This window comes from Phanerochaete carnosa (assembly GCF_000300595.1).
Source record: "Phanerochaete carnosa HHB-10118-sp unplaced genomic scaffold PHACAscaffold_5, whole genome shotgun sequence".
NCBI classification, from domain to species: Eukaryota; Fungi; Basidiomycota; class Agaricomycetes; order Polyporales; family Phanerochaetaceae; genus Phanerochaete; species Phanerochaete carnosa.
In genome coordinates, this window is record NW_006767632.1 from 2,337,847 (window position 1) to 2,357,688 (window position 19,842).

Sequence of the window (19,842 nt, forward strand, 5' to 3'; positions counted from 1 at the left end):
TGCCCGCAAGCTCCTTCTCTCTCTCGTCACACGCGGCCTTTTCGAGGGGTTTGGCCAGTTCGCACTGCAGCTGTGGAATGGTCTCAATTCGATCCTTGCATGAGCCATAACTTGTCCTATAGTGCTCCAACTATGTTGCGACATCAATGAATATGAAGATACATTCCAACTAGTGGAACTCATGCTCACCATGACAGACCACGACATCACACGAACGACACCCCCGGCATTGCACATGGAGCACGTTAGGCGTACTGGCGACAGATCTAATTGTTTAGTGGTGGCTGTCCTCTCGTCCAAACCGTATAATCTGACAACACGCTGAAGCGTCTCTACCTCGTCCTCGAAACCATGGACCACGCAGCGGCGGGCGACCAGGCTTTCAGCAATGAGCTCCTTGCAGTAATCACGTTCCGCGAACACAGGTTTCGGACACCGGTAGCACTTGTGCGAAAGCAAGGTTTGATAATGCAAGCGGTTGCCGCAGAGGGCGCACTTGAACATGCTAGCTATCGCCAAGGAGAGTGGATCCGTAGACTTGGCAATCTTCACCTTGGCCCTGATGAGGCTAGAGAGATATCCACGCGCGTCATTCTTCCATTTGGCATCGAAAGCGGGAAGCTCCGACTCCAAGAAGCTGAAGCTCTCTGTAGTGACGACAGTGGCTGAAGGTAATTTGAGCGTGATTTGGATCCGAGGGATACCAATAGCAATCTGATAATGGGACGGTCCGTCCTCGTTGAGGAACATGATGGCAGTAATGGCGTTCCGCATCGTCTGCAGTCTAGACCAGATCACAGACCTGCGTTCCCGACAGAGTCGATCCTGCTGCAGGCCAACCATGAAATTGACTAGCTGGGGCTTGATATTCTTCCAGACTAAAAATCACGATGAGGTCAACATTATCCGAGGTCTGACGGATCGTGGACAAACTTCTGTCTGTGAGCGGCTTTGGCTGCATCACCAAGGGATGTGATGCGAGTTTCAGAGCGTCCACACTTTCCAGCTCGTCGGCCCAGCCTAACTCAATGAGCTTGGTCCGGATACTCGTAATAAAACTTCAGCTACGAATACAATATGTGGCCGATTTACATCAACTTACCTCTCATATCTCATTTTTTGCGCATTCTGCCGTTCATCCGCGCGAGCCGCTTTATTATCCTCCTTCCATTGCACGAGCGGTGGCGTTTGCTGATGGGCTTCATTGGCGACATGATGAGAGGGGTAGACAACGAAGATTTACCTCTCGCAGAGTACACAGCTTCTTAGCTTTGGTCTCGATAAAACTGCAAATTTGTTCGGGCGGAAGTTGGTTCAGAGCATCCCGCATCCGGTCTAGATCGAGCTTAGAATAATCCCAGCCTTCGTGACCTTTAAAGCAGTCCACTAGCAGCCGTTCGCTCAGGTGAGAAAAGCGGAACCAGCGAAGTGGAAGCTCACTAATGCCATCACCCTCAAACTTTCTCCGCTCCGTTTCCATCACTGGGATAAGGAAATGCAGCGGCACTTGGTCGAAGGGGAACGGGATGTTCGCTCCAGGGAATGCCACCTCCAGCGTGCGGGCTGCGTCATACTTCGTTGTGTGAAGTACTGAAAGTCTTGAAAAACGTCAGCGATTCACCGACGTGACCACAGGTTGAAGTCATACTTATCCCTGCATCTGCTGCAGTAGCGAACCAGACAATCCCAGAACATGGCGTCGCAACCACCCTTGCCGCAGTTCTGAGCAGATATCATCAGCATACGCGACATAACTTTTCTGAACAGGCCTACATGGCAAACTGTGGAGAACATGAAAGCTACATAGGCAGGCCAACTCAACCCTTCGGGTGGCTGCGGCAGATCTTCAACATTCTTAGCAGCGGCCTGCCAAAACCGTTCGGAGTTCCGGCTCATGAAGAATCCGCGTAAGTTCCTGCATGTCCTGGCCATATGGAGGACATCGAGTGGATGCAGCTTGCACACTAGCTGGGTCGCAGTGACTTGTCAGGCCCGTCCGTCTGCAAGAGCATGTACCAGGTACCCACTAGGTAAATGAAGTCGAGAGGCATGTCGACGAGTTTTTCCAGACCGGCTCTCGATTTCTTGCCGCGTCGAGCGCGTTTCGTCGGCTTGGGGCGCGTCTCAGGCTCCAAGTCGCTCGCGTTAGCGTCGTCAACGTGCTCCGTTAGCCGGGTTCTTTTCGTCGCCGTGCGTCGTGGACGAGGCATCGTTGTTGTTGTTGAGTTGTGGGTAGATAGGAGCAATATTGTGGTGGTTCAAGTCGAAGTTGGCCAGCCATCATGCATCAGGAGTCATAATATTTGGTCCCGCGCACAACAACGCGTCCAAACATGGAAAACCCCATGATAACCGTGTGGCGCACCGTCGCGTCTGTTGCGTTGTAAACTTCACGTCCATGCCTTTGGTACAGTGTCTCTACTTATTTGGCTTTCTCTCTTATACATGAGTACACTTAGAGTAGGTATTATATCGTCTACAATTTTGCTCTATCCGCATTTCCATTTCACACCCTCATCTACAGAGCCTTGACTAAGGGTGAGACGACTTCTCCCCCCTTCTTCCTGTAGAAGTCGACAATCTTCTTGCCGACGATAGAGATGTTGTCTCCCGTGAGGCCGAACTTCTCGTAAACCTTCTTGTATGGCCCGGAAGCGCCCCAGCCGACGAGGCCGAACTGCTCATGAGAGTACTTGTGCCAGCCAAAAGTCTGCGTGACATATGTTAGCCAACAGCCACAGCGTCTATCAAGGTGTTGCATACGTTGTAGGCTTCAACAGCGAGAATGGGAGCACCGCTGCGGAGTACGCTGAGGCGGTACTCCTCCGGCTGGCTGTCGAAACGCTCCCAGCATGGAAGGGAGACAACACGAGCCTTCACGCCCTCGGCCTCGAGCTTCTTCGCAGCCTCGAGGACGATGCTGACCTCGCTACCGGTGGAGACGAAGGTGAGATCCTCGCCCTCGATCTCATGGACGACATAGCCGCCCTTCAGCGCATGTTCAATGGTCGACGCCTCAAGGTTCGGGAGGTTCTGACGCGACAAGCAGAGGATCGAGGGGTTGTTCTTGCGTGTGAGCGCGCTGTAGTATGCCGCAGACGTCTCGTTACCGTCAGCCGGCCTCCAGACGTCGATGTTCGGCATCGCACGGAAGTGGGCAACAGTTTCAACAGGCTGGTGGGTCGGCCCATCTTCACCGAGACCGATGGAATCGTGGGTAGCGACCCAAATGACTTGGTGATGACTCAGGGCAGAGAGGCGAACAGCACCAGCGGCATATGAGACGAAATTCTATGGAGAGAGTGAGTCAAACAAGGATGGAAGAGACGAGCCTTCCGCCTACCAAGAAGGTACCGATGAAGGGGATAATGCCACCGAAAGCAGCCAGACCATTAGCGATGGCGCCCATGGCATGCTCACGAACACCATAACGGATGTATGTGCCGGCGTAGTTGCCTAGACCAGTGCTTGGTGGCTGGAAGTCAACAGCCTGCTTGACGCGGGTCAAGTTGCTGCCAGTCAAGTCCGCAGAGCCACCGATGAGGTCTGGAAGGACAGGGGAGATGGCAGTGAGGACGATCTCAGACAGCTTGCGCGAAGCTTGGGCAGCATCGGTGGCCTTGTAAACAGGCAGACTCTTCTCCCAGTCCTTGGGGAGCTCGCCCGCAATACGGCGAGTGAGCTCTGCGTGCTCCTTGGGGTACTGCTGAGCGTATGCTCCGAGGAGACCATTCCACTCTTGCTCAAGCTTGGCACCCTTGAGGGCGGCAGCGTGATAGGCATCGTAGGTGTCCTGGGGGATATAGAAGGTCTGGTCTGCAGGGAAGCCGGACTTCGACTTCAAGGCAGCAATATCGTCAGCCTTAAGGGCTATACCACGTTGGTGAGTTGAGGATGATAAAAAGATTGTTCACACTTACGAGAACCATGAACACCGTGGGTACCCTGCTGCTTGGAGCCAAAACCGATGGTGGTACGAAGACGGATAAGCGATGGCTTGTTCTTCTCCTTGCGAGCTTCGGCGATAGCGTTGTAGATAGCCTCAAGGTCACTGAACTTACATTAGGATTATAGATTTAAGACGAGCATGTAATGCTCACCTATCACCGTTGTCGACGTGCAGGACCTGCCATCCGTAGGAAAGGAAGCGCTGTTCTACGTTCTCGGTAAATGCAACCGCGGTATCACCGTCAATAGAGATATCTAATGATCTTCAGTATGGCCCTGTTATGAGAAACAAGCGCATTACTTACGGTTGTCGTCATAGATCTGCGAGAAGTCGCGTCAATGATGATCGCAAAGCTGTATAAATGTGTGCGCGCTTACGTAGATGAGATTGCCCAACTGGAGGTGACCAGCCAAACTCGCCGCCTCCGAAGAAACACCCTCCATGAGACAGCCATCACCGGTGAAGACTGCACGACTAAGTCAGATGAAACACTCGCTGTGGAGACAGCAAAACAAACCATAAGTGTAGTTATTGATTAGGTCAAAACCTGGCTTATTGAAGATGGCAGCCATGTGCGCCTGAGCGATGCCGAGGCCGACCGCGTTTGCAAAGCCCTGGCCAAGGGGTCCGGTAGTGACCTCAATGCCATCAGTATGACCAGCTTCTGGGTGCCCAGGGGTCAAAGAGTCGAGCTGACGGAAAGCCTTCAAGTCATCGAGAGATAGTTTGAAACCAAGGAGGTGAAGGAGGATGTACTGCAGAGCGCATCTGCAGAGTGCCTTCAATGATGATACCAAATACCAAAGTGCGTGAACTTACGCATGCCTGACACACATCACATTAGCTATATCTACGCGTCATACCGAAATGAGGCTCACCCATTAGAGAGGACAAATCGATCGCGATTGTACCACTTTGAATTTTTGGGGTTGGTATTGAAGAAGCTAAGCACAGCTTATTGGTCCTCCACACTAGACTTAGCAGCGCATATACCTACCGAGTGAAGAGGACATGAGCCGCTGGGGCCATCCCCATGGGGGCACCTATTACGCGGGGTGAGTACGCCAGTTCCGCCCAAAAATGCACGTCGCGCGCACCAGGGTGACCCGAGTTAGCCTTTCCAACGACATCCGCAGCGAGGGTACGGATGGTGGCAATAGCGACGTCGTCTATGGGCTGGGGAACAAAACCAGACATGGTAGTATAGATCAGGAAGGGTATGGGGAGAGACTCTGTCGAGGAGCCGATGCTTGGCACTAAATACCTTGGGATATTTTCCCGATGCTATCTAATCGCTTTCCCTTTCCGCAGACACGGCTTGACGCGGTCCGTGACGCGACGCCTGTGACAAGCGTCTCCAGGATGCGTGTGACGCTTTGTCAGATCACGTGGCGACCTTTTGCCCTTTTTTGAGTTGTAATTCTCGTCACACTTCGTCACACGCTCCCAGCCACGCCCCTGCCGGCCGCACTCCGGTGCACTACCTGTCTCCTCCCTGGACCGTCCCCGATATTGCCGTGCGTGCGTCGCGACCTGTTTCCCACTCTCACTCACGGTACACCGCAAAACAAGCGGCCGTGCGACTATGCATCAGCAGCTCCATGACAAGCGCATCGGTTCGCGATGGTTTCTCCCGTTATGACTTAGCTACCTCTGACCAACATGTATGCTCCAATTTGCTGCCCCTACTCTGATGTCTCCCTTTCTTCAGCCTGCAAAGAGCTCATCCAGGCACTGGAAGCATGTCACCTCGATACATGGGCAAGATGGACTGGCGGATGCAATACCATGAAAATCCAGCTCAACAAGTGTTTGCATGCTCAGGTACGCGGCTATACGCATGCCCGGCCGACTTTCAGGGGCCGGAGATCCTGATATCTTCTTGCGCCCCGATAGAGTATAAAGCAAGCAACGGCGAACCGTGAAAAGGCCAAGATCCAGCGAGAAAAGACTGAGAAGGCTTGGCAGGACATCCGCGGCGAAGGCGAAGATTCATGACACCACTGGCTCTTCTGGCCCATACACGACAGTAGCGTACCGAATCAATAGATTGCCAGATACCCGGAACGCTCTTGTGGTTGACCGGAAGTTTGGATGAAACTCGGCACTGCATATCAGGTCACCTTGTAGAGCTTTGCAAAGGTGAAGTGATCGGACAGCGTTATTAGGAAAATGTCTATATGCCGCTTGAACGTACACCATCTACTTCTTCCTCTGAACGGAAATGGTGTCCCAGATTCTCCTCTCCTCGTCTTCCGCGACAACGTTCTGGACATGGGGCTTGAGGTACCGTTTGTCCTAAAGACACAGCTGGTGTAAGAGTGAAATGCGCTTCAGAGCAGATACAACACACCTCGGAAGCGGGTATCCACTGCTCCTTTGGAAGGACGTCGTGGACAATGCTCATTTGAGAGGCACGCTTGAAGCGGAAGGCGCGGTCATACGCCTCACGGTCAGTGAGACGGGTCAACGCCTATTCAAGGGTCTTCAGCACAACACATGCCTCCCCCGTGAATACGCGCGACATACCCGTTGAACGTCCTCACGCTCCTCAACGACTGTAACACACACTGCTCAGGACCCACTAAAATGCACGACCGCACAAAGCACACGCACGGAGGTCATCGTACTTGAGGCCAATCTTCCTGTAGCCTGCGACGCCAGCGTACCAGTCCGCAAAGGGCTTGACCCACTTGTAGAGGCCACGGTTAGCCTTAACCGTTTGAGCGAGCGAAAGGCCGAGAGGACCGAAGATAGTCATTTTGGTTGGGTTAGTAGCTTGAGGAGCAGCGACAACGAATTGCCTGGACACGGCTCTCTCCGAGGTGTTGTTTGTGCATGCTTGGCCTCCGTGGCTTAGGCGCTAAACAGTATCCTCTGCCATTGCCCGATTTGGACGTGATAACTGGGATAGTGAAGTGCAGATGTCCTATAAAATTCGATCGCATACAATTTCTCTTCCTCATCGTCTCTTGCCTTCTTACCCTCACCTCTAGCCACTATGTCCGTCAGCGAGCGCACCTACATCATGGTCAAGGTGTGCGACAATGAACTCGCGCCCAAACACTGCGGGCTGACCACCTCATCTCAATTAGCCCGACGGTGTCCAGCGTGGACTCGTCGGCGACATCATCAGCCGCTTCGAGCGACGTGGCTTCAAGCTCATTGCTCTCAAGTTCGTCCACGCCTCCCCCGAGCACCTCGAGAAGCGTCAGTACCACTGGCAGGGTCCCTCTACCAGCAGCATCTGAAAGCGCGCTTTCTCTACAGACTACGCTGACCTCAAGGGCAAGCCCTTCTTCCCCGGTCTTATTAAGTATATGGCTTCTGGCCCCGTCGTTGGCATGGTCTGGCAGGGTCTCGACGCGGTTAAGACTGGCCGTGTCATGCTCGGAGCCACCAACCCCCTTGCTTCTGCTCCTGGTACGCGTCCTGTCACTTGCGCGCTTGGTCGCGAGTTGATTGACGCGTCACTCTTCCAGGCACCATTCGTGGCGACTTCGCACTTGCTGTCGGCCGCAACATCTGCCACGGCTCTGACTCTGTCGACAACGCTGAGAAGGAAATTCAGCTGTATGTATTGCACACCTGCTTATACCATCATCGTTCTCACGTCATTTGTTAGTTGGTTCCCTGAGGGCATTGTTCAGTATACCAACGACAACGAGAAGTGGATTTTCGAGTAGACGCATTGTCCCATCAAAAAAAATACAACATATAGCACTGGGCATGTAGACATCACATTGTATCATATCGGCTATCGGGTCAAGTTCTGCGCGACATGCAACCGGATGGCTGCGAGAGCGTGAGAGAGAGTGTGTGAGTTACATACTCCAGGCCTATCCAGGTGCGCACTCTCCCCACACATGGCACTTTGTCGAGTTCTCTATCCATCCATCGGATATATCCCGGACGGCCGGGAGCTTAGTCTTCGCACACCGCCTGCGGGGTGCGTAGATAATACTCACGCTATTGCGACGAAGCACAGGTACAATTTGTAGGTTATCAATGCGTCGCAACGCCACTAAATCATGGTGGAAGACAGTCCGGGCATTCAGGATTGTCAATTTCTCATGCATGTCTCCCTCGACCGACGCAGTGGACCATAGCTTATACTCACCCCCCTTGCCCCGGACCATCCACTTTGCCCCTTGAACTCGACAGTCGTTCTTGGCTAAGCGTTAGAAGGCTGCCTTGATGCCTCTGCGGCTCGCATTCGTTTGCTGTTCTATTGTCACTCTCCCTTGGCTCACTTCGGTACATGCGAAGGGAGGCGCCTTATGGTGTGGGACCCTGATGTGTGTGGATGTCGTTACTAGAGGCAACACTGTGTCTTGTACGTCTTCAACACGCTATGGCTTCGGTATATCCCTGACTTCGCCTATAGATGAGATGAAAGCTCTCAATCAGCTGGGCTGGATGTCCATGTGCGATAAGCTACTCTACGTAATAACACCTTGCGTTGAGCTTACGTTCACGGCTTCGCAGAGGCTTCGGCTCTTCTATGAACAACAACACTCCGGTCGTCGTGATGTGGCCAAACCCAGACGGATCGATCACTTTATCCCAACGGATAGCTTCAGGCCACGTTGAGCCTAGACTTGACCCAAGTCCTTCGCGGGTAGCCACTGTATCAGACCACATGGATATTGTGAGTTACCATTCGGGTACTTCCTTGGGCGCAGAGCTTAAGGTCCTTTTGCCAGATTTCGGATACCAGTCCTATCCTTGCCTTCGACATGCCGAATAATGGAGACACAGTCGAAAGCCTAATCTGGGCCTTTGGGGTAACCTCACCAAATTCTTCGGACCCATCAGCAGATATCGAGCAACATCTCGACGCAGGGACGTTCTCGTTGGACCTAAGTAAGGACGACAGCGGTGACAATGGCAGTGGTGACGATGACGGTGATGATGACGGCCAGAAATCATCTACCGCTGCCTCGCCATCTTCGACCTCAGGGCCAAGCTCGTCGATTCCTCCATCAGTCTCGTCAACACCCACGAACTCTCCATCCTCTTCCCACTCCTCGACGTCCTCGAGTACTTCTTCGTCTTCGGGACCGGTATCCCCTTCCGCCGTACCCGCGATGTCGTCATCAAGCGAGCAGTCCCATCAAACTATTCTCGTTGCTCATGCAGTCCTCAGCTTCCTCGGGTTTTCTGTGTTCCTTCCGCTCGCTGCCGTGTTAGCTCGCTGGGGCCGCACGCTTTCTAACTACTGGTACCGCGCCCACTGGCTCGTGGTAGCGATGTTCGGCCTGCCCACGATGCTTCCAGGGTGGGTACTGGGCCCCGTGCTCGTGTCTCGCCAGCGCCACAAACATGTTGTGAATGAACATCAGGTATGTTCGAGCTTACTCTGCTCCATGATCTCTACCAAACCCTGCCACGTGCCGGGCATTTTTCGCGCAGATCGTCGGAGTCCTCGTTTTCGCACTCTGCGTCGTACAACTTTCGGTCGGCACATTCATCGGCTTGCGTAGTCGGCCGCCCAGGAAGGCGCATCCTGTGCGCAATGTTCTCCATGTCATGCTTGGCTTGCTTATCATAGGACTGTCTTTCTCTGAGGTACGCCTTTTTGTCTCTCGGTAAACCCCAGTGCCACAGCTGATGCGCGCCGGCACATCCATCCAATAAGCTCTTCACAGGGATATCTCGCACTTTGACACTGAGCTCCAACAGCAAGAGGCTGCTTACAGTTGGCTGTATCATCTGGACAACTGTAAGCTCAACCCTGCTGACGTTGCAGGAAGGTTAACTGACAGGCCTGCTCCGACCGGCCGCGATATACACCGTTCTAGGGTATTTCTGCAACATACGCATCCGGGCTACTTCGCCTCCGTCGGCAATTCGACCAAGAACGCTTGGGCTGGCACCTCCCGCTGCCCTCTCCGCCGCGCGCAACGCCCCCTGCAGACGCGCACCCCATCATTGTTGGGCAGCTTCTCAGGAATTCTCCCGGCCGTCCCCCACGCGCTCACGAAGACGAGGACAACGAGCTAGATGATGTATTTCGTCACATAAGCTCGGGCGGTCCGACCTCCCAAGATATGTTGCGGGCACCATCAGTTATCGAGATGCGCGAACTGCAGGGCCACCTCCCTATCTCCGTGCGCTACTGATATGTTGCAGACGTAGTGGTAGCTTAATTTCCTGAAACGCATTGGTGGACAATTATGCTCAATAGGTTCTTGAGATTTGTGCCCTATTAGGGCGCCGCACTAGAACGAAAAACACCTAGACATTCGGGAGTAATTGTACATAGTTTGCTACAGTGCTGGACGAGACTCTTGGGAGGCCTATCGAGATACTACACATCATACTACTATACAGAGTCGTTATTTGAATGATACCGCCGATAACGTAGAACGTCCAGCAAGCAGTGCGAGGCATCGGACCCCTTCCCCCAGTGTGCGGCACGTTCCCGTAATGTGGGAGGGCCGTCTGGATGGGTGGGGGTTATGGGAGCGAGGGTGTCGAGCCGGGGGAATGTTTTGGAACTGTCAAGTCTCTGTTAGCTTAGTGTCTCGGTGTTACCTAGGGATCACTCACAGATTATGTGCTCTTAGCACATCGTCGCGCACCCGCGGGTGCTCTGCTTGACTGCCCAGAGAAGGGCATGTGCGCCGTCTGCAATTGGGGGATGTAATACTATCAGAGTGTTAGCCCTGTGCTGAGCAAACGATGAAGCAGTGTGCCCACCTGCGTTGTGGTCCTCGCCCAGCAAGTAGGCGACGGCCATGATAAAGGATGCACCGCCGACTGCCAGTATCACGACCAGCAAGACGGTAGAGAAGAGCGAGTCGTCGATGGACTTCGACGCGCATGCGAGCCGTGAGCGGTCCTCACAGCTCCGGGACGCGGCTCCAAGCACGTAGGTTTCGGTGTGGACGGGGCGCAACATGGTGGCTAGGGGCGGTTCTGCGAGCAGGCATGCAACGCAGCTGGCCATGACGCAAAGGTCGCCGGGGAGGTTATATAGCACCGCACGAACACGCCTCTGCACTTCTCAACAAACAAACAAGCTTGCTCAACGACTTCGTGCGGTGCGTCGCTATTGCGTTTCCTCGGGCGGAGAGGACAATGCATTCGGTGCTGGAGAGAGTAAGCTTAAATGGCGTTGCAGCGAGACTTCCTGTCAAAGTCGAGGTATGCAGAATGACTTACTGGGGAGGGGGGCAATAAGACCGGTACGGGGCGCTGCTGGAAAGCTTGATCTCCGCTATCGTAATTAAGCGGCGGCGCAAGGTGTACCCTGACATCGGGGGTGGCCCACTAGACTAGGGACGGACGTCTGGAGGACGATCCTGGCAGAATCACGACTTGCCGACCGAAAACCCTTGGGCAGCGCCACTGCCGGACCAATGGGCCGTCAGCATTCACAACACGATGCACGAAGCAGAGAGGGGTTTACTATTCCCGAGCGGCCAGATTTGTGAAGCTTCGCACGAGAACCCTGGAGTCGAGCGTTGCGGGCCCGGCGCTGGCTGGGTCTGATGAACCACTCTGGGCGGAATACATACCGAGCTGATCGAGGCGGTCTGTGGTGCGCCTCAGGTAGTATATCCGAAGGGGGAGAGCAAGGGTCGAATCTGGCCAAACGATCATCACGGCGTGAGAAGTGGGAGGGCCACACTAGTAGCATCGCTCACCCGAATACACTACCGCCCAATAGAGTCAGGCCGCTACAGCGTTCTCGACTCTGCGAATACCAGGCTCGGAGATACCACAGGACCATGCCTGGACACGATTGACCGAGCAGATCGACGGTCGTGATTGACTTGGCTGGTGGCAGCAGCAGCGAGGCTGTCAACGCCTGTTGCACGAACCCGGCCAGACTCAGGGCCGCCGGCCGCCACAACGATGTGGGTTCCACCTTGATTGACCTGAACGACGCTCGTTTCCCATTGGGAAGAAGACAGTGGTATTAATTTAGCAGACGAAGGCATCAAATCGTCTTTCATTTCCGACCTGGCGATCACAAGATCCTGGAAGAAATGAATTCCTTTTGCATGCGAACAGCGGTAGTGTACATTGCACAAGAAGAAATGCACCAAAGGCGCAGGGTATCAGAGACACAGAACGAGAGAGCAGACCGTAATAACGTTACACTAAACCCAGATGAGCCAATATGCGCGACAATGGAGATTGATGGGTAGATGGGGAGAGAGAATGAGTGTTCCAGTCAAAGAGCGTTCGCATCGAACCTCGACGGCCAGACGATTGTTGCAGATATACCCCTCGGCTTGTCCTGCCCGATACTCCCTGTCGAGTAGGGCCTCTCGAAACACCGATACCGGGTACGGTATCTCGGTAGGACGCCCCCAGGGCGAGTTACCTCACGAGGTCGGCAGTAGCGTTCGTTGCAACAGTGAATGTCCAAACCCCGGATGCAGGCTTTTATGGCTTTCCGGAAAGCAGTGCAGCGAGATCCTGTTCGTTGGGAACATCCACCTCGCGGGAACGAGCTTTCAGTCGCACTAGTTTGGAAGTGGTTAGAACAAATTGATTGACAGGCGTCAACGGGCTGCTCACGCATGCGATCAAAGGTCAGCAGCGCGACCTTGCTTGCTCCGGTAGTGTTCTGCTCCGCCGCCTTCAAAAACTTGGACCGGTCGACCCAGTGTTCGGTCTGCCAGATGGCGGCGCGCAAGATGAGATCGTCCATGTTACGGTCCCAGGAGGCCTCGTTCCAGTCAAAGTCGACGTTCTCCGTGCGGACGTTGAGATTCGACAGGTAATTGCCCTTGGAGGTCTGGATCTTGAGCGAGGTTGCATGGCTGCGCAGGTGTGAGGTGATGGACGCCGAGGCCGCCTTGGCGGCGTCACCGAGGGGCGTAGAGCTGGAGCTGAGCCCGTCCAGTTCCATGATGACTGGGAGGGGAACGACGACAGTCCATTTGAGGGTCTCGACAAGGGCGTTGAACATCGGTAGAGACGAGAGCAGTACGTTCGTGTCAAAGACGAGCGTGGTGTGCCCAGGAGCCATTTGGACGCGCGCTGCCTCGCGACCACGTCCACGGTGTCTGGACTTGGCCTCCGAGCGCTCCTTCTGCACGAACGAGGTCAGGTATTGGAGGCGCTCCTGTTCGAGTGCTGTCAGCAAAAGGCGAAAACAACGGATCGGAGGACCACTGACCTTCAGGGCCTTGACCTCCTCCGAGACCTCCTCCTCGTCGCTCTCGAACTCGACGCCGTCCATACGGTCGTCTTCGTCGACCTCCATCTCGTCGCCGTCGTCGTCCCAACGCGTGCCCTTCAGCCGGCGCTCCTCCTCGAGCTTCTCGAGCCGCGCTTCCTCTCGCCAGCGGGCGACGCGGTCTGCGAGCCGGCCCTCGACGCTCCACTCGCCGCGCCCGCTCTGCGTGACTGGCGGGCGGTACGTGAGGCCGGGGACGACCTTCGCCATCTTGACGGCCGCGCGCGCGACGCGAATCCAGCGGGCCAAGACCTCCGTGCGCCGGGCCTCCGCGCGGAGCTTCGCCTGTTCGTCGTCCTCGGCGTCATCCTCGATGACGCCATCCTGCGCGTCCGCGGCCTGCGTGACCTTTTCGAGGACCTCGCTCTCGAGCGACTTCTCCTCGCCGCGCGTCGCCTTGTCCCAGAAGCCGCGCTCGTACACCTTCTTGCCGCCCCAGCCGAGGCCGCGCATGCACCAATCCTCCGGGAGCGGGTACGTGCCGCTCGAGAGCAGGACGGCCTCTTTCGACCACTCGCTGTGCATCACCTTGCGGGGCATCTCCGAGGAGAGGAAGGCGGCGAGCGGCTCCCAGGGGATGACGCGCGTCAGCGCTTGCTCGGCGCTCTTGTCCTTGAGGGTCGTAGCTAAGAAGGTGAGGATAATCGTGATGTATGGGTTGAGCATCGGGTGTGCGACTGCGGAGGTGCGAGGGAGGTTAGGCTTCTGAAGAACGTGGGTGAGCATGGTAAGGGTCAGCTGCAGGGCATATTTCAAGCCCATTGGCAGCTCAGGCTCAGAGGGCGCGGCATCTGCCTCAGACAAGATGGGCGAATCTTGGCTGATCGCCATGGCGCGCAGGCCATTAACTCCGGTCGAGTCGTCCTCGTCGTCAATCTCCATTCGCCTCTCCTCGTTCTCCGGCCTCCTGGCGACCTTGACTCTGCCGTTCAGGATGGGGCTTGCGCTCGAACCTGGGATTGTGTCGCGGCCCATGATGCCAGACACGCGACGCAAGAACGCGGTCGAGCGACCGTACTCGAGCATCCCACCGATGTTGACTACGGCCATCATGATCCATTCGCGCTCCTCGACCTCGTCACCTGCGAACCCTAAGTGAGTATGGTGATCCTGAGCGCCGGCCAGAAATAGATGCGATACGACACGGTGGCATGTGCTACGCGCGGATCGGGAGAGCCTGGGACCGAAGACTCACCTTCAATCTGGATCTTTTCCTCAAACCGCGCCAGAACACGCTTGAAGTCGTCGAGCTGGATGTTGGTGAAGATCATGCCGTGGAGGAGCACGAAGAGGTCGGTGAGGCTCGCGTCGGGCGCTTGACGGCGCGATTGAGCGGCCTGCGACCACAGGGGAAGCACCGCTTCCCGCGAGGTCGAGAACGGATGGAGCGTGATCATGCTGCGCGTGTGTCAGCCAATAGGGTGACGCAGGTTTGCAGAAGCAGACTAACCTCTTTACGAAATGGTAGACCGCACGCAGCTCTTCCTTCTCACCTGCCTCACGGTCCCGGCTGAGGGCACCGAGGTGGTGGTGCAGCTTGCCGGACCCTGGCTGGAACGCCAGACCCTTGGCATACCACTCTCTCGATATCTGCCGCCAGCGCTCCTTCTCAGGTTCGAGCTCCATCATGCGCGCGGCTACGATCCCGACGCTCGGCGCCTGTGCAAATTCGCCGACAGATGGTGGGGGCGAGTCGTCGATGCGCGCCACAGGAGCAGGAGAGCCACGGGCAGAGACGAAGTTTTTGTTCGAGAGCGCTGATGCTTCCGGGGTGTTCGGGCTAGTGGAAAGATGGTTGCCTGAAAGCGCAGCTTGGGTTATGGCATTCGCCGGCAGGGTCTTGGGCGCAGCCTGGTTGTCGAGCAACGCGGTGACGGCGATGCGATAGCGGGCGATGTCTCCCAGGCACTCGACCCAATTGCTGCGGAACTGGGCCAGGTGCTGCTCGTCCATGAGGCCTGCGTAGAACGAGTACGCGTAGTAAATAAATTCCTAGGCGCCGGTTCAGTTGCCGTATATGGCAAGTCTAGTGGTCGGACTCACCACCAGGTGTTCGAGCGCAATGTCCGGGTGGGCGGACGAAATCGCCGCTCGCCGAAGCGACTCGAGCAGGCGATGGAACGCGTGCAACCAGAGGCGCGTGACCAGGTTGTATTTGATAGGAATGTTGCGGAGCGAGACCGGGACATTGGGCGAGAGTGTCACGCAAAGGAGCTGATGGACGACGTTGGCAAGCCTATCATTGCGATGACGGTCAGTAATCGAGGTGGGAGCGCAATAAAAACAAGCGTACTCCTTGTGGTCCTGGACAGTCCTGTGGTAGCGCTCCTGCTCCGCCTCCTCTTCCTGCTTCGTCCTGGTGTTCGCAGGCTGGCCCTTCTGCAGCAGGCCTATCCGGTGCGAATCCTCGTAAGCGTCGTCCAGCATGTCCACGTCACGATCCGACTGAAGCTTTGCTTCGAGCGTCACAATTTGCCGGTACAAATTTTTCAGCTGGGACGAGAGCACGTTGGACGATGCTGCGCTGTCTTCCGAGCGTTGCCCGTTATCGAACAGCGCCGAGCTCGCCGAGGACTCTGTTGTTGTGGTGTTGAGCGTGAAATTAGAGGAAATTGTTGAATGAGCATATGAGGAAGTAGAAGAGGCAGACACCCAGTCCCCGGAGGACTTTGGTGTGGGTGCAGGGCGACCGTTGGGTGTCGGAGCGGTGCCGCCATTGGGTTGTGGGCGGGCCATAACGCCAAAGTGATGCGGGTCGTCTTTTCTTGGGTCGAAAAGCCGCGGAGGCTCGCCGCCGGCTCGGCTGGGTTGCGCGCGATGATGGGACCGCGACGGCTGAGGGGGCTGCCGAGGCGCGTACGAGCTGGACGCTGCTTCCGACATCGCATCTGGCTCGGCCGTCACGATTTGCCGCCGTGGCGGATCGGCATGGGGGTTGTACAGTTTGCCGCTGCCACGCGGGCTGCTGTGTTCGCCGCGCGCATGACCGTGCCGCGGAGAAGTAGGCGCGATCTTGAGCTTCCGGGAAAATTCCTGTTCGTCGGGCGCGCCGCTGTGCTGGAGAGTGGGCTGGGAGACGACGATGCTAGGGTTCATGGTGGATGACGCGTGCGTGCGCCGTGGCGAGGATGGGCGTCCTGGGGACCTCGCTGTCGAGGTTGAGGGTGCAGGGGGACGGTCGGTCCGTTCCTTTGGTTTGATCAGGCTGGGAGGTGCGGCAACGAAGAGAGCTCGGGTGTGAGGAGAACGCAGGAAGAGATAAAGGGAAGAAAACACGCACCCGGCCTGCCTCCTGCGCAGAGCGACGAGTTTCTCAGCAATATCCGTGGGCTGCGGAGCCTGACGCTCCTTCCCTTTCCTAGAGAGGACCGGGAGGTCTGGTGTGGACGAGTCGGGCATGGCTGAGGGCGGCGAGGGGAACAATGCCGACGAAAGTGAGAGTTGGAGGGAGAAATGTCTGGGTGAGGACCGCAGGGGGGTTCGAGGGAAGGTGGTAGCTGCGCAGATGCTGCGATGAGCCAAGTTGGGCCGGATGCCCAGTCTGCTCTGGTGGAATGCATTTCCGCAGTCCTCCAGCAGCTGCGCACCAGATCTTCAGATCCTGTTTCCCACGTGGCTGCTATCCCCGTCACACGTGTCACATCTCCGTCACCCCGGCCCCGGTCTCCTGCGCAGCTCCTCCGCCGTCGGTACCGAGCTCGAGCGCGACGACCACACGCCCGCGGTCGCCCGACTCCACCCCGAGCTCAACCGCGCCCGCCGCGTCTGCCCACGCCCTGGCCCACGCCCTCATCACGGCCGCCTCTCGTTGATATCTCTCGTCCCACTGGGAACTCCAGCTGCCATCCAGGAGAATTTCTGTCCCGAAAGGCACTGTCGTGCGGTTCCAAAGCGGTCTCCGAGGCACACTCACGCCTTCACCTCGAGGACACCCTGCATCTCCCCTCCAAACGTACCACAGAGCCCGAGATCAGCCCGGGGTCAAATTCACCCTTCGTCCTGCTACACACCCCGGCGCCTCTCACTGGCGGCCGCAGCACCGCAGCACCCGGCGTCGCGTCGCGTTCGCACAGCTTCCCGTGGTCCGCCTCGTCCTCGTCGTCACGCATGTTTACGGTTGCGGATCGGCTCATGCCCAGCGTGCGGAACAACAAAGGATCGTCTTGCTCTGGTGGCTGTTCACTCAGCCTCTGCACACAGGCGGCGCAGGCGGCGGGGGCCTGGCAGGCACTACTCGGCACCGTCTCATCGTAACTGTCCTTGACTGTTGCCACTTGACGCGGCCATTCCGCCGCCGCAGCAGCATCTCAACGACGACGGCACACGAGTCGGTGACAACTGTCCCAGAAGACGCTACGCTCCGAGAGCCATCGTCTGGTCTCGGCAGTAAATGGAAATATTGGTACACGATTCAAAACTGTTCTTGGAACACGCATCACCATGAATGATGTCCGCCGCTGACTAGGATGCTGCGCGTGTAACCAACGGTCAGTCGCCCTTCGCTACACCAGGGAAGCTCCGACTTACTCGCTGCCCGTGCAGAACGTGCTCGCGTCGCTCGTCAGCCAAGTGACGACGCCGCGAAGCTCGTCTGGCCGTCCGATTCGGCCCATCGGATTCAGGCCCGCCCATTTCCCCAGCAGATGAGGCTGCGTGTCGAGGTATGCTGCGGTCATGCTTTGTGACCCGGTGTCAGCTCCGAGACTCCAGCGCGATCATAGAACAGACAGGCGCACTTGGTGTAAATGTGTCCAGGGCTGAGTGTGTTCACCCGGATCCGCTTCGGGCCCAGTTCACATGCCATGCTGCGCGCCATCTGCAGAACCGCTGATTTCGACGTGTTGTATGACACCCAAGCATGATCCTACGACATGGCGACGATCATCACTCTAGCTCTCCTTAGAGGAAGAAGAAGACGTTTACCTTGTTCGTGATGGAACCGCTCATGCTCGCGATGAGGACTATGCTGCCTCCATTTCCAAAACGCGCCATCTGTCGTCCGGCCGCTTGCGCAGTAAACAGAACGCCGTTCACGTTGACGTCCATCACCTGCGGGATGTTTTGCGGTCTGTCACTGGCACAACCCCCTATCGCAAGAAACAGTCTCACCTCCCGAAATTGCGACGCGGGGTACTCGAGACAGTCCGTGTGAGACTTGAGGACGCCCGCAGCAGCAATGCACGCGTCCATGCGGCCCTCCCTGTCGCCTATATCCTGTCCGATCTTCCACATCGCCTCCTGTGCACGCAACCGCACCCCGTCAGCGCACAGCGCATACCGTCAGGGCCCTCCCGCCGCCGCCACCAGCATGTTAAAAAAAAACGCACCTGGTCCGTGACGTCTCCGGAGACGTACTCGAGCCGGCCCTCGCCGCCCGTGTCCGCCATGCGCGCCGCGTACGCGCGCACCTGCTGCCACTCGTCCGAGGGCTCCCGCGGCAGGTCGACGCAGTATACGGCGCGCGCGCCCGCCTCGACGAGCCCGAGCGCCATCTCGAGCCCGAGTCCGCGGTTCCCGCCCGAGACGAGCGCGACGCGGTCCGCGAGCGAGAACTCGTGCCGGAAGAGCGTGGGAGTCGGCGCGGGGTCTAAAGAGAGGGAGGGGGAGGGGGAAGGTAGCATGTCAGTATAGGTGCATGGGGAGCGCGCACGCGCGTGCGTGCGAGAGCGTGTGCCTGAGGAGAATGCGGACGCACCGTTCGGCGAGTGGTGCAGCGCTGCTGCCACGCCTATGGGACCGTACGCGGGCTGTTCGCCCGTCTTGGGCTGGTTGGCCGGGTCCAAGGGAGATTGTTGCCCTGGAGGGCAGTGGTGTGCGCGAACGAACGGGCGCGCCGGTAGCAGCGCGGGTCGAGCTAGCCCTGCACGACGCACTGCGTTCGTCGTTGGGATGCGGAGGCGTAATGCGAGAGGCATTGGTACGTTAGTGTAGTAGACGGGCGACGGATGGTGGACGTCTTGAGCAGAGCGCACTTGGACGCTTTGTCGCGACGAGGGAGGTAGATATGAACGTGCCGACCCTGCTGCTAGACGTCCCACGCATTACGTCTGAACGTCTGTTGTGCAGGAAGCGAAGTCCTTGCGCAGGTCATGGGTTCGCCTAGGACCCCTGATAATTGGGTCAGATGCCTGTTCGGGCCTTCCAAAATTTTACCAAAAACGTCTGGACAGGAGGGGCAATTTCGGGTCAAAACGTTCGGACAAAATCAGGCCCCGGGGCCTTCGGCCCCCAAAACGTCCGGACTATGGGCAGGCCTAGCAAAATCCTGTCCACCCCCAAGCTCGCCCGGCAGGCTTTCAAACTTGCATTTTCTCCTTCGTACCTAGCAAGAGACAGTGTTGGACACTAGTAACAATGATATAGACAGCAACATACTGGTGCAACTACTGATTGGGACTGTTGTCCTTGACCTCGAAGCCCATCTCATCCGCCCCTGTGCCTGAAGTCTTCCTAGCAGCCTTCTGACGAGCCTTTACAAGTTCTTTGACCGCTTCAGTAACTTTTTGAGCAATAGGTGTCGACTGGAGTGAGCGGAAGATGCTGAGTGCTTCCTGACCGAGAGTGAGTTTGCGGCCATTATTCGACAAGGTCACGTTACCGGGTAGTAGCTCTAGAAAGCAGTCGGAGGACAAGTGGGCAAATCAAATACCTGGTATGCAGAGAACTGTCAAAGGATACCGCAGAATTCGTT

At 56.7% G+C, this 19,842-nt stretch overlaps 9 protein-coding genes across 9 annotated transcripts; 3 read left to right on the forward strand and 6 right to left on the reverse strand.

Moving 5' to 3' along the window:
* Positions 1-245: 245 nt before the first annotated feature.
* On the reverse strand, positions 246-2,210 carry PHACADRAFT_195764 (uncharacterized protein; the record flags this gene model as incomplete). Its single annotated transcript, XM_007395977.1, has 9 exons — positions 246-254; positions 316-878; positions 934-1,046; positions 1,103-1,191; positions 1,244-1,386; positions 1,441-1,598; positions 1,649-1,722; positions 1,774-1,968; positions 2,028-2,210. The coding sequence occupies 9 exons, from the start codon at positions 2,208-2,210 to the stop codon at positions 246-248; spliced, it is 1,527 nt and encodes a 508-aa protein (XP_007396039.1).
* Positions 2,211-2,375: 165 nt separating this feature from the next.
* PHACADRAFT_209241 (uncharacterized protein) lies at positions 2,376-5,224 on the reverse strand. The gene is made up of 12 exons (XM_007395978.1): positions 5,047-5,224; positions 4,947-4,992; positions 4,828-4,893; positions 4,769-4,774; positions 4,467-4,717; positions 4,327-4,415; positions 4,254-4,269; positions 4,101-4,203; positions 3,921-4,051; positions 3,344-3,870; positions 2,764-3,291; positions 2,376-2,710 (listed from the first exon to the last, which is right to left on the reverse strand). Exons 1-12 carry the CDS (start codon positions 5,144-5,146, stop codon positions 2,519-2,521), a joined length of 2,055 nt encoding a protein of 684 aa, XP_007396040.1. The 5' UTR covers positions 5,147-5,224; the 3' UTR covers positions 2,376-2,518.
* A 178-nt stretch (positions 5,225-5,402) lies between these two features.
* On the reverse strand, positions 5,403-6,744 carry PHACADRAFT_144432 (uncharacterized protein). Its single transcript, XM_007395979.1, has 4 exons — positions 6,566-6,744; positions 6,479-6,507; positions 6,303-6,422; positions 5,403-6,247 (listed from the first exon to the last, which is right to left on the reverse strand). Exons 1-4 carry the CDS (start codon positions 6,708-6,710, stop codon positions 6,152-6,154), a joined length of 390 nt encoding a protein of 129 aa, XP_007396041.1. The 5' UTR covers positions 6,711-6,744; the 3' UTR covers positions 5,403-6,151.
* Positions 6,745-6,928: 184 nt separating this feature from the next.
* PHACADRAFT_256546 (uncharacterized protein) lies at positions 6,929-7,734 on the forward strand. Its single transcript, XM_007395980.1, has 5 exons — positions 6,929-6,986; positions 7,045-7,159; positions 7,220-7,372; positions 7,432-7,522; positions 7,575-7,734. The coding sequence occupies exons 1-5, from the start codon at positions 6,951-6,953 to the stop codon at positions 7,633-7,635; spliced, it is 456 nt and encodes a 151-aa protein (XP_007396042.1). The 5' UTR covers positions 6,929-6,950; the 3' UTR covers positions 7,636-7,734.
* Positions 7,735-8,003: 269 nt separating this feature from the next.
* On the forward strand, positions 8,004-10,476 carry PHACADRAFT_144439 (uncharacterized protein). The gene is made up of 7 exons (XM_007395981.1): positions 8,004-8,285; positions 8,337-8,376; positions 8,438-8,600; positions 8,656-8,815; positions 8,939-9,294; positions 9,365-9,520; positions 9,591-10,476. Exons 1-7 carry the CDS (start codon positions 8,147-8,149, stop codon positions 9,708-9,710), a joined length of 1,134 nt encoding a protein of 377 aa, XP_007396043.1. The 5' UTR covers positions 8,004-8,146; the 3' UTR covers positions 9,711-10,476.
* A 16-nt stretch (positions 10,477-10,492) lies between these two features.
* On the reverse strand, positions 10,493-11,289 carry PHACADRAFT_209245 (uncharacterized protein). The gene is made up of 2 exons (XM_007395982.1): positions 10,655-11,289; positions 10,493-10,603 (listed from the first exon to the last, which is right to left on the reverse strand). The coding sequence occupies exons 1-2, from the start codon at positions 10,902-10,904 to the stop codon at positions 10,518-10,520; spliced, it is 336 nt and encodes a 111-aa protein (XP_007396044.1). The 5' UTR covers positions 10,905-11,289; the 3' UTR covers positions 10,493-10,517.
* Positions 11,290-11,956: 667 nt separating this feature from the next.
* PHACADRAFT_173882 (uncharacterized protein) lies at positions 11,957-16,550 on the reverse strand (the record flags this gene model as incomplete). The annotated part of the gene is made up of 8 exons (XM_007395983.1): positions 11,957-12,432; positions 12,488-13,037; positions 13,092-14,233; positions 14,347-14,549; positions 14,602-15,143; positions 15,195-15,387; positions 15,445-16,356; positions 16,432-16,550. 8 exons carry the CDS (start codon positions 16,548-16,550, stop codon positions 12,353-12,355), a joined length of 3,741 nt encoding a protein of 1,246 aa, XP_007396045.1. The 3' UTR covers positions 11,957-12,352.
* A 114-nt stretch (positions 16,551-16,664) lies between these two features.
* PHACADRAFT_195771 (uncharacterized protein) lies at positions 16,665-17,405 on the forward strand (the record flags this gene model as incomplete). Its single annotated transcript, XM_007395984.1, has 1 exon — positions 16,665-17,405. One exon carries the CDS (start codon positions 16,665-16,667, stop codon positions 17,403-17,405), a length of 741 nt encoding a protein of 246 aa, XP_007396046.1.
* PHACADRAFT_256554 (uncharacterized protein) lies at positions 17,376-19,227 on the reverse strand. Its single transcript, XM_007395985.1, has 7 exons — positions 18,847-19,227; positions 18,479-18,738; positions 18,261-18,389; positions 18,075-18,200; positions 17,888-18,015; positions 17,694-17,828; positions 17,376-17,638 (listed from the first exon to the last, which is right to left on the reverse strand). Exons 1-7 carry the CDS (start codon positions 19,064-19,066, stop codon positions 17,587-17,589), a joined length of 1,050 nt encoding a protein of 349 aa, XP_007396047.1. The 5' UTR covers positions 19,067-19,227; the 3' UTR covers positions 17,376-17,586.
* Between the last annotated feature and the right edge of the window lie 615 nt (positions 19,228-19,842).